This window comes from Sceloporus occidentalis, unplaced genomic scaffold, assembly GCF_023333645.1.
Source record: "Sceloporus occidentalis isolate IW3139 unplaced genomic scaffold, rSceOcc1.0.p SCAF_7, whole genome shotgun sequence".
In the NCBI taxonomy this organism is placed as follows: domain Eukaryota; kingdom Metazoa; phylum Chordata; class Lepidosauria; order Squamata; family Phrynosomatidae; genus Sceloporus; species Sceloporus occidentalis.
In genome coordinates, this window is record NW_028316987.1 from 72048175 (window position 1) to 72060795 (window position 12621).

The window sequence follows — 12621 nt, forward strand, 5'->3', positions numbered from 1 at the left end:
TTTTTTATTAACTAAATTTGTCTCACATTAGCATTTACATTTCTATACCACTTATCAGTGAGCTCAGCACTCTCTAAGTGGTTTACAATCTTTAAGCCAATTGCTCCCAACAAACTGGGTACTCATTTTACCGATTTACGAAAGGATGGAAAGCTGAGTCAACCCCAGGGAGCCCTGGGATCGAACTCACAACCTTGTGGCTGCAGTACCAGCATTTAACCACTGCATCATCGCCATGCCAGAACTTTGATTTACATTTCCTGGCTTTGCTACACCACTGGATACAATTCTTCTGATTCTATGACAGATATTTCTGAAGAACTGTCAAGTCTTGAAGCATCTATGTTTATGAATAGAAATATCCACTTCTATTAATACAATTTCATTCCCAAGTACTAAATGACTATTCTTTACATGCAGTATTTAAGCACTTTTCTTGACCCAATAAGCCATTGCGTTTTGTATCTAATTCTTTACGCACAAAGAAGAAAACCCTTCTTTATGACATTATATCTAGTGGTAAATAAGTGCTGGGCAGAAGGATATTAAGAATTCCATGGTTAACCTCCTCTGTTGACATTTCACTATAGTAAACATTTGCTTGTTATAACATTTTATCAGGCAACAAGCTTATCACCTAGTTCACTTCTTTTGTAGGTGTTCTTCTATTAAGATTTTCTCTTTTTTGCATTGGTGATGCTGGAACTGAATTCATTATATCTGCACACATTACTTCAATAAAGGCCAAGGCAGAGATGTAGAAGTACTCACATATATTACCATGAACCCGGACCACTGGAAGAAATCATTCTTTCTTACTCATAGCAACATTAGTAAGAGTTGGAGAAAGGGATGGAGGATGCCTAGCCAACACTGCCAATAGTAAGGCATGATAGAAATTGCAGTTCAGCAGTTTTCTGGAGGGCTGTACATTTCTCATTGTTGCCCCATGGTCATAAAGTTATGTAAATGTGTTAATAAAATAAATTAGAATGTCAGGTGTCATGAGAGGTGGGTAGGGCTGAACAGGTGACAGGATTGCAGAAACACCTTGCAAAAAAATAAATAAGGGGAAATATTTTTAAAACATCTCAGGGCAGAGACTACGTAATGCAGGTGCACTGTTGGTGGAGAAAATGGAAAACTATGTAGGAAGAGAAACAGAATATTATAGAAAAGGGTATTGAATATACTGCAACATTTTGTTGCATGCCCTGTTTGTTGTACCCAGAAATGTTGTACTGCTTCTTCACTGTGGCCAAGAATTGGTAAGACTGAAACCAGCATTTTGTGTCTTTTTGAAAGATTTTTCCCATTGTTCTTTCCTCCAAGAAGTAATCCAGCTCAATATAAGAGGAAAAGCAAGGGTCAAAGTCAGTTATTCATACTGGGCTGTGAGTGCAACATCCACTGCTTGTGTCAGTGAGACTATTTGGTGTAGTCACTCATTTATTCATGCATTTCCCCTTTTATTATTATTTGGCCAGTTAGCAATTTTAGTGCATTTTAATATCTAAACTATGTAAATAAAACACCATTTGTCTAAGAATGCTAGAAGGGCATGGCCTGGCTTACCATTAACGGAAGCTGGTATCATTATTGATTCAGAACTTATAAGCACAGAAACCACAAGAGCACTTAAAAGGTTTCATATATCTGGAAAGACAGATATATTGGACATCTAATGGGCTTTGATGTTAAACAAACCTACACAGAAAAACAAGTTAAATTTGATATTGAGAGCTCAGTATGCTGTAGGGTGAAAAAGTTTAAACAATTGGATATGCCATAAAGGAATATGGAAAGCAGAAAAAGAAAATAGGTCTGACAGAAATTGATAGATACTCTACTGTGCAAAACTAATACATATAAACACAAGATAAAGTCTTGAGCCAAGCCTAAAACCATAAGAATAAATTGAATATCACACCAAACTGTTATTATTCCTTTTTAACTGCTTTGGCTTCCGCCTGTGGAATCCTGGGATTTGCAGTTTAGAGAGGGGTGTTTAGAATTCTCAGCCGGTGAGCTCTTAAGCACCACTAAACTACAAATTCCAGGATTCCACAAGAAGCAGCGAAAACAGTTAAAGAGGAATAATAGTGCTGTAGCAGTCTGGTGTGATATTGACCTAAGTTCCTGTTCTTATATCCCTAATTGAGGAATGGTAAGTGACCCGTTCAATAAAAAATGTAGATTGCTGTTCAGTGTCCCAGCTAACCAGCCATGCCCTTTTCCACAATACTCAAGTTTCATTTCCCCTTCGATTACCTCCAAATTATTCTCTGGCCCTGTTCAGTCTTGGGTATTTGTACCCCAAGGGTTATTGATACATACACATGCTTCTAAAGAGGTTTTGTACTTTTGCAAATTTACCCTACTGATATCTCCCTCTTCTGCATGGATTGCACTGTTTTGGCTCCATACTCCATACATAACAGCACTCACATCTGTACATCAGAAATTGATACATTAATAGGAAACTTTACACCAGGTCAGATTGCCTGTAACCTGATCCCTTTTTAAGTGGATATGAACATGGAGCATTCCACATGTAAAGCATGAGTCTGAATTCCTGTGCATTCACCCATGTTTGGGTTGAACTGGGATTGCAAAGGATGTTGCCACACTGCAAAATTAATGCAGTTAGGCACCGTTTTAACTGTAATGGCTCTATGCTATGGAATCCTGGGATTTGTAGTTATGGAATCAGAGCTCTCTGACAGAGGCGGCTAAATATCTCAAAAAACTACAAATCCCAGAATTCCATAGCACTGACCCATGGCAGTTAAAGTGTATTACCTGTAATGCATTAATTCTGCAGAGTAGATACTCTTTTCCTCTTAGATGCATATCATCTTCAGCACCTATATGGCACCTAGGTATAAGAAGGTCCTTTCCATGCTGGGAACGGCTATACATAGTTGACTAGCATGGATAGGAGAGAATTCTATTTCAGTTTTTTTTTTAATGAATTCACTGACATTCCTAAATTCCATCTTATTCAAGACGAATAAAATTTGAGACTTAGCTAATATGAATACAAGAAAAAGGAAAACTGACAGATTTCCTCATGCCTAGAATATGCTAAAGTGAACTATCAATATATATATATCAGCAAGCTACAATTCCCAGGTTTCTTTGGGAGAAGCAGTGACAATGATAGTTAAAGGAAAAGTGTATTTTTCAAATCATTCAAAATAATTAAAATGAACACTATTATTTTTGAGAACCAATATGTATAGTGATTTGAGTGTTGGAATAGGACTCTGGGAGACCAGGGCTCAAATCCCCACTCGACTGTGGAAACTTACTGGATGACCTTCGGCAAGTCATACTCTCCCAGCTTCAGAGGAAAGTGATGGCAAACTCCCTCTGAGATGAGAATGTTGCCAAGAAAATCCTTTGAGAAAGGGTCACTGTAAGTCAGAAATAACGTGAAGGCACAGAATTACGACTATCATTCTTGTAAAATTATTTATTTAATAAAATCATTAATTCACTTTAAAGTTTAAAGTACTGAAGATGAACGTTCCAATTTAAATAGATTCTTAACAGAATGTAAAATTTTAATTTATTTATTTTTCTGACAAACTTGACTTTAGTGCTCACAAACTACAACATACTGTAACACTTGACTTCTATTCCCATTAACAGTTGCCATTTTCATAAATTGTATGGCCACTGCTTAAGTTGCTAAACATCCAAGCCCAATTCCAACTGTGAGCCCCCAATAAAGTAGAACTACCAAACCCATAGGATTTATATAAGGGTTAATTTATACTTCAACAAATTATGGATTTGGATTTAGGGCTTTTTGTTCTGACGGACACCTGCAATGGAAGCTAGCATGTTAGAAGTCATGTAGATGCATCGCATCGAACATTTTTATTCCATTTGCAGAGATGAAGTCTGTATTCTCATGTATGATGCATACAATATAGCTCATCAGATCAGGTTGTATTCCCATATTAAGCAACCAATAATGAGATTAATTTAGCCACTACATGTATGTTGAGACTGTTTCCAAGCAGACGATATTGCTGTTTTGTGGTTACTTTGTCAGGAAAACCTAAAACAAAACACAATTGATCATTTGAAACAACCAAAGCCATGGCTATTTATTATCTTCTCAAACATACTGAAGTTCACAATTCTGAATGCAATTACTGGTTATTACTATATATATATGACAATGTAATCCTATAAATGTCTTAGAAGTAAATACCACCAAGTTGGAAAAGTAAATACCACTAAGTTGGATAACCTTGAAATGCCTTTCTGCAAAAGTATGGTGCATGATGCTGCTGGCAAAACTAATGTATAAAGTTAGACTAGCAACAGGAGAAATGAAAGAAGACTCAATTTGGAGGTATTTTATTGTCTATGTTACTTCTCTAAACTCTGGATTTAAGCACCACTGGATCAAGCAATTTTCTGGAAAAGCACTTTTTGAACAACATGAATAATGCACAACCGATCTATCAAGACTTTGAAGATGGACTATAATTGTGGCGATTGATAATGACATATATTAAGACCCCCAGTTAATAGTTGGGATGAGAAGGGGTGTTTGACTGCCATTGTATTTGTAAGGAAGGGAATAACTGAATTCAAAAAACAGAAGAATAAAGAGGGGGATGTAGAATAGAAGAAGAATTAGTATCATTGAACTGAATGCAGTTTACTCCCAAGTATGTGTGTTTAGGATTGTATTGCTAGTCCTCCATTTCATTAAATCTGCTCCATACCCCACAAGAGTAATTTGAAAAACCAGTCTGTCCTTGGCATGGACCTACTGAGGGCAAAGTGTTTGGCTTCCTAATGTTTAATACCCAGTGTACGCAAACTACAGTATATGATCATGAAGTATGGAAAATCTAGCATGTACTAGGCCTCATTTACACTACGGCTTTCAGTCTACTCGGCCTTAGTCCATTGAAAAGTGGTTAATTCAAGAATGTTCCTATTTTAGGGAACAGCTTGTCTTGCTTGCCATTTCATTGCTCTTTGGCAAAGAATGTGTTTGCCTAGTTTGCAGTAATTTTTCTCCCTGTTATATTCATGTCCAGTGAACTGTAGCCAAACTCAATTCAAGTTCTAAATGTTGTGTTCTGAAATGTCGCTCATTTGCAAATGGAAATGGAAAACAGCACTTTCTTAATTACATATTTGCACTTTTACTTAGGGTTGCCATAAGTCAGGACCTCCAAACCGGGACAAATGTAGGGCCACATTTTCAAATGTAGGACACATTTTTTTTTTTAAAAAATGGAGGACACATGAAAAAATTGATAATTTTTTTAAAATGTTAATATAAATGCATGTTTCTTAGGCATGCTCAAAATGGAGAACATTTTGGCATTATTCCTAGACAGAAGGCTGAAATGTACTTGTCTTTTTGGCCAAACCCCCCCCCCCCCATTCTACAAGTACATTTCCCACTCCCAAGCAGGCATAGCATTTGCAAGATCACAGGCAGTCCCTTGTGCCACTGCAAACTACATGTCCCACTCCCAAGCGGGCATAGCATTTGCAAGATCACAGGCAGTCTCTTGTGCCACTGCAAACTACATGTCCCACTCCCAAGCCTTCTTAGCAATTCCCCCCTTCCTCCTTTTCCTTGCCCCCTCTTTTTCCCAGGTATGTCTCAACTTAGGGGGGATTTATGGGTCAGATCCCTTGCAAAGTCTTTTTTCTTTTCTAATGGGGGCAAAGCCTTGAGAAGCCCTGGACCCCTGAGAAGAAAAGGAGGGGGGCTTAGAGAGAGGGGGGTAAAGCTTAGCTAGAGGCAGGGTTGCCATAAGTCAGAAAGGAGTTGGGCACACAACAACAACAATAGCAACAGCAGAGGAGGAAGGGGGAGGAGGAGAAAAAAGGGGAAGGAGAAAGAAGAAACGGAGGAGAAAGGAGAAGAATAGGAACAAAGAGAAAAAGAAGATGAGGAGGGGGAAGAAAGGAAGAAAAAGGAGGGGAGGAAGAGGAAGGGAAGAGGAGGAGAAGAAAAAAAACGGAATAACAAGAAGAAGAGAAGGAGGGGAAAGAGAAAGAGAAAAAGAACTAAAAGCAGCTTGCCTGAGTGCAAAGCCCTCCCTGCTTGGACATTGGAGCATGTCAAATAAGGAAGCAGAGGGCTGGCCAATAGGGGCAGGGCAGAGCAGCAGACCCCGTCCCCTGCTAGCTTCAGTCTTGCTGCTGCTCCAGAAGCACTGTAGGAAAGGGAGGCAGCAGCCCTGGGAGCTCAGAGTCAGGCAGCCATCCGGGAATGGGGGGAGGGCAGGGTGGGACCAGGCACGCCCCCCAGGAGGCGGGAAAGTCCCGCCCACCGCCGTGAAATGGCAAGCCTACTTTTACTGCACTTCCTTTTCCCCCTTACTGCTGAATTTTCTTCCGTTCCCTTACTCTTTAGCCACCAGATATTAGTGACTGCAACTTCCAGCATCCCTTACATTGGCTTTGCTGGCTATGGCTAATGAAAGTTCCTGTCTAACAACATCGACAGGGTGGCACTTTGCTTGCCCTTGCTCTAACCTTTGAAAAAATATTAGATTAGGTGTAAAAAAAAAACCCCATTCTGAATAATCTGGTGTCACTCTACTGAAAGCTAAACGCAGGTGCAAGAACATCCTGGTCAATCATAATGATGTTGTTTCAGCAGTCTTAGGAGGCCTATTATATTAATGACAATAAAGCAATTAGAAGAGTTTACAACCCTCTATCACAGCTGCCTCTCTGACATCTGAAAGGAAGGGGCACCAACAAATCATCCTCCTAATATCCAAAGAGACTATGAATTGTAGAGATGGACCACTTTATGCATTTCAGAATCTACTGCAAAGTGACCCATAATTTATAACTGCTACATTTATTGGTAGAGTTGGGTACATAAGGCTGTATATTTGGAGAATGAGTCTACTGTTAATATATAGGATGTGTCTTAAAACAAGGCAGAGGCCATCATTTAGAAAACTGGCCTACAATACATTGGGTAAATTAATGGTATTAAGTGCCTTGAGGTTCCAACAATAGTGATGCTAAACTGTCTTTACCAGACTGTGGAAAGAAATTATATAGACCAGTAATACCATTTGCTGATTACAGCCAAAATATTTATTGCCTTTCACTGGAAAAAAAATGATAGTTCTGCCTGTGCTAAATTAATTTTATCAGGGCCCATTCCAAATCATTTTGTTTCTTGAGGCACAAGACAAGATGGCACTTCCTCTCCATTCCAGATACGGAAGTTGAAAGTTGGACTGAAAGTTGATAGAATGGCATTCCTCACCACACCTGAGCTAGTAAGTTAGCTTAGGGGGCTCAGAGATGTTCATGTGGCACAGAATGCTCTCCTTGCTTCAGAGAGGAACACCAAGAGAAAATGGTTGGAACACCCCACCCCACCCCTGTGCATTTAAATGCAAAATAACCATGCCCAGAGGACTTCAGGAATAGCAACAACCCATTTTTGGCAGAATTCTTTTCACTGGCACTGGGGGGCATGGGGGCTGACATGGACTGTATTTTGCATATGTATTAAATAAACCAGACACATACCAAATTCCAGAGGAAATCCATGTAGATTTGCTATTTCTCTTGGGGTAAAGTACCGCAACTTAAGTAGTGACAGCTTCATAATCTTCTCCTCTTCAGATAAACTCTCAAAGGATTTAAATACAGATTCAAGCTGCAGACAATGGACAAGCAAACTGTTCAGGGTGTATAATTATTTTATAATAGTCTTACCTGCATGTATTACTCAGTGACCTATGTATCACAAGACCCCTGAAAAGTATCTTTCGGATTTCTGAGCTGATATTCTCCCTGTCACAGGGTTGCAGGAGGGCCAAGAAACAATGGTGGCAAAAGGAAAACGCACAGAAGGGATGAAATATTTGGAAGGGGGGGAATAGTGTTTCTCTTCAAGTAATTACAGGATTTGTAATTACAAGCAGGACAAGTGTGTTGGAGTGTGATACATTTGATTCTTTGTCTTCTAGGTTGTTCTGGGGTTAGGGATGCCATAACCCGGCGGCCCCCGTGACAAACCCGCTTATGGGGGGCCCATCCCGGTCCCGGACTGGCCCCCGGCCCCGGGATTCCCCCCCCAGCGAGGCCCTGGAGGTTGTCCTGCACGGCTGTGCACCACCCTCCCCGCCTGGCGCACTGGCGTAGCCTAGAGAGCAGGTCTTCAGGACACCTACCACTCAGAGCTTTTGCCCGCCCATGTTGGTATATATGTCTTGCAAGAGGCATTACTTTCCAGGTTACAGTGAGAAAAGGAAAAAAAAAAGGCCATAAATCGTTCATGTTTCACTGGGAGCCTAAAAGCCTCATCTTTTAAATGTATACCGCGTCAGTATTCTTGTAATTCTTTATCACAGGATCGTTTTTGAGGCCCTAAACACTTTTACTTGTAATATGCAAATTTCTCCCAAAGCTGACCAATGGGAAAGAAGCAATCAGCCCTCCACTTGGGCTGGTTTTCAATGGCTTGGTGAAGGAAGAGATTTTGCCTTGTAAATAAGAAGGGCTTTGGGGTAGCAAAAGGCAGCAGAAATAGTTTGACCCCCCCCCCCCACTTAAACATCCATGGCTCAGTGCTATGGGATTCTGGGAATTGTAGTTTCTTGTGGCACCAGAGCTCTCTTGACAAAAGGAGGCTGAATGGTCCACAGAGCTACAGTTCCCAGGATTCCATAGCCTTGAGGAGGAGGAGGAGGAGGGGGGGGAGCAGAAGGAGGAGGAGGTGGTGGTGGTGGTAAGTGGCCAGAGGCCTCAAGTTTTTTTAATTTTATTTTGCATGCGTTTAATGTTAACAAGTCTCCCTTGTTTTGACAATGATAGTGTGGTGATGATGGTGATGATGATGAGTGAGCTTGAGAGGCAGGCAACTACTGTTTCTGAAGCTGAGAAAGTGTCACCTTCCAAAGTGTGTTTTGGGTGCTTTTAATGCTAACAAGTCTCCCTTGCTTTGACAATGATAGTGTGGTGATGGTGATGATGATGATATGAGTCAACTTCAGAGGCATGGACGCACTGTTTCAGAAGCCGAGAGAGTGTTACCTTCCAAAGTGCCTTTTCTGTGTGTTTTTGGTTCTTTAATGGTGATATTGATATCAGCAAGCCTCTGAGGCTTGGCCAATGTAAGTTGCTGTGATTTTTACAATCTCATGCTCAGTGAAGAAAAACCACAGTCCCTTGACCAAGTACACACTTCTGAGAAGTACACTTGGGGCAAGAAACCTGAAATGGCAAATCCACTTTTTGTGAAACCACCTTAACATGTTCAATATGCATAGCCATGTTAAACTTTGCTAAGCGTTAAACCTAACAAGGGGTTTGGTTATGGAATAAGACTCTGAAATATGCAAGAGACTGCCATGTTAAGTAAAGCCATGTTCAATGCCCAAATGTGCTGTTTGGGATGGGGGGAGGGGGGGTGGCCAGAAAGGGAAGTACATTTCTGCCATCTGTCTAGGAATAATGTCAAAATGCCTTCCATTTTGATCATGCCTAAGAAACATGCATTTAGATTAACATTTTTAAAAAATCATCAATTTTTTTCATGTGTCCTCCATTTTTTAGAAATGTTGTCCTACACTTGTCCTACATTTGTCCCGGTTTGGAGGTCCTGACTTATGGCAACCCTATCTGGGGTTGATCAGGGCCAACATAGTGAAACAGATTTCAGGAGGGTGTGTGTATCAGGATAAGACAAATCCCTTGGAAGAAGATATATTGCAGAAGATGCTTTAAAACAAACAAAGCCCTTCACCTACTCTACTGTGGAAGCCATCTACTCATGGGGAAGTCTCTCTGAATGCCATCCTATCCGTTCGGCATGTGTGCATACTCTCCACCCAGTTATTTATTTATTTATACATACCCCTCCTTTTTCCAAACTTGGGATTCAAGGCAACGTACATTTTTTAAAAAAAAACACACAATACCATTAAAACTCTTACTACAAAAAGCAACACACAAACTAAAAATGAAACACTATATCCCTCATTAAAATTTCTATCTGCCACAACATACTGAAAACCATATGCCTCCTTGTATAAAAAGGTGTTTACCCACGGGCAGAAAGATATCAGGTAAGGGGTACAATCAGACTTCTTTGGGAAGGGAGTTCCATAACTTGGGAGAAGCCACAGAGAAGGCTCTCTCTCGAGTCTTCACCAAATGTGCTTTGGGTGGCAGCAGGACTGAGAGAAAGTTTTCATATAGTGAGATAGGGTTTTTCAAACAGTCTGGACTGAAGCCATGTAGGACTTTAAAGGTTATAGCCAGCACTTTGAAGATAAGGCCAGAAGGTGTGGCTTAAAGCAACAGTTTAGGCAAAGAAATTCCTACTATACAGAAGCATGTTAAAGGCCCCCCACCCCCATCTTCCACAGCTAAGCTGAGAGGTGGAGAAAAAATAGAAATCTGTCAGCTTATCACAGGAAAACTTGTGATCTCATTTTCTCTTGCCTGCCAGAATAACATGCTGGTGTAAATAGTTCATTGAGGCCTAGCTACAGTAAACTGTAAAATAGCTCTTTTATGCCCAGTTTCTAGGTGCAATGGTATGCTGTAGACAGTGCACATATTCATTTATGAAATAGTTACAAGGAACGTGCTCAATACATACAAACACAAATGTACTCCCCCAAGTTGCCTATGCCAAGAAGTGGGCAGTTCATATAATTTTGAAATCATAGGGTATATAATAAGTAAGGCTCCCTACATTTTTGCTGAGTTGGTCAAAGAGTTTCATCTAGCTCAAATACTGCAGTGTCCTCATTGAAAGAGGGTTGTATGAGCCTTAAGAACTTGACTCTGTGGGACAGTATAGGGGTAGCCCAGTTCTTTAGAGTTTTAAAAAGCACCACTTTTGAAAGACTTTGCAAAATTACTTGTCAGCATTGCTTTATGTCCAAAATTAGCACAGGGTGTAGAAAAGGTTGTGATTTGTGTATAATTTGAGTATCAGTTCAATTAAAAAAATCTTCCCTGGAGGAAGAAGACTTCCCCCCCAACACATCCATTTTGATATAAAAATCAAAACTCATCAAAAGAAACAAAATCAGATTATCATTAAGTCATTACAAGTGCCCTAGTGCAAAGATAAACTATTCCAGGAAAGCATATAGAATTAAATAGAATATCCTATCCCTATGATAGGCACAGTGAATCAGTGAAAAGTTAAGCAGAGTCACTGAGCAAAATTAATGGATGGATGAATGGGTATGGTAAAAACAATGAAAAGTCTACTGACACCCTGAAGATGAATGTGCTTTATTTGACATAAGCTTTTATGGACTGCTGCTGACTTTACCAAATGTGTGCTTAAAGGTATCACAAGGCTTCCTTATTGTTTTTGCTACCACAGACTTACATCAGTGTGTGTGTGTGTGTGTGTGTGTGTGTGTGTGTGTGTGTGTGAGAGAGAGAGAGAGAGAGAGAGAGAGATTTGTATTCTGGTCCCCCCTCCTGATTTGCTGTGCCTTTGCTGAAATGAGCACCATACAGACCAGTGCTTGAACAATTCTTCAAATTACTCGCATCCTTCTTTAACTAAGCAATTAGCTTTATCTGTTGTTAATATCAAAACGATTAGACAACAGTTTAGAAAGCCATCACAGTGTCTTGTTCATACGACAGACTGATTTCACCACATTAAAAAAGTTTCCTGTTGTTGGCAAAACTGTAAGAAGCCACCGTAACAAAGTAAAATTGACCAACCCTGCACTCAAGGCAAATATAGAAAACACTGGAAAATAAGGCTAGGAAGACCAATGTGAAGTGTCCCTTAGTATCAGAGAGGAGAGGGATGGCTGAGGGGATACCTCATATAACATCTACCAGTAACAGCATTTCTGTACTGTTCACCCACACTCTTCCAACCAAAGCTAGACAACAGTTATTTTAACATTTCTAACTATCCCATGGCAATGCTGTACTATGTATGTCAATGCACTGTGAGAATTTCAAAAGGGTAGTATTGCCTGTCTGTGTGGGGAGATCAGGGCAGACATCAGCTCAGCTGCCGGAGCATATTGAAAGACATTCCTGTTCCTGACAATGGAAACAATTATTTATAAATACTGTTTGAGTCAGTACTAAAATAGTCAGGTCAGAAGTCTAAACTATTAGTTATTAAGGCCTAAATCTAACTATGAGTTCCAAATGAAGAAGACCATACTGAATTAATAGAACATACAGAAGTGTTGGCTTATCAAGTCCCCAGTGACTATGATCTATCCTAGTTAGGGCTAAAACTATTTAGGGCAAAATCTATATTCCAAATAAATATACTGAAAGAAGAGCACTCACAATAACCAACAATAGGCCACTTTAATCCCTTCATAAGTCTTTCTGAACACACAGAAGATTGATAAGGGAAAGGAAGCCAGTCTAAGCCTCTTGGTAGGGATTTTCAGTGATTGGGAGCTACCACCAAGAAAGCCTTGTTTCACGTCTTCATCAAATGTACCTTGGATAGTGCAAGGAGCAAGAGAAATGCCTTCCATGAAGACCCTCTACATTTTTGCCCAAGACACTATCAGGGATACTGCGTACATATTCTTAACAATGAAAGCAGAGAAAATACACCTTACAATGATTTAACCAAGA

General features: G+C 40.1%; 1 protein-coding gene across 7 annotated transcripts in view; it reads right to left on the bottom strand.

Moving 5' to 3' along the window:
• Positions 1-3503: 3503 nt before the first annotated feature.
• TRDMT1 (tRNA aspartic acid methyltransferase 1) overlaps positions 3504-12621 on the bottom strand; it is a 45540-nt gene continuing 36422 nt past the window's right edge. For 6 of the 7 annotated variants that reach the window (XM_089531417.1, XM_089531420.1, XM_089531416.1 and 3 more), the window contains 2 exons: positions 7555-7684; positions 3504-4072 (listed from right to left, as the gene is read on the bottom strand). In XM_089531417.1, the coding sequence (XP_089387543.1) occupies positions 3972-4072; positions 7555-7684 (231 nt within the window). In that variant the 3' untranslated portion in view covers positions 3504-3971. The remainder of the gene's footprint in view (positions 4073-7554; positions 7685-12621) is intronic. The other variant, XM_089531423.1, reaches the window with a different exon arrangement.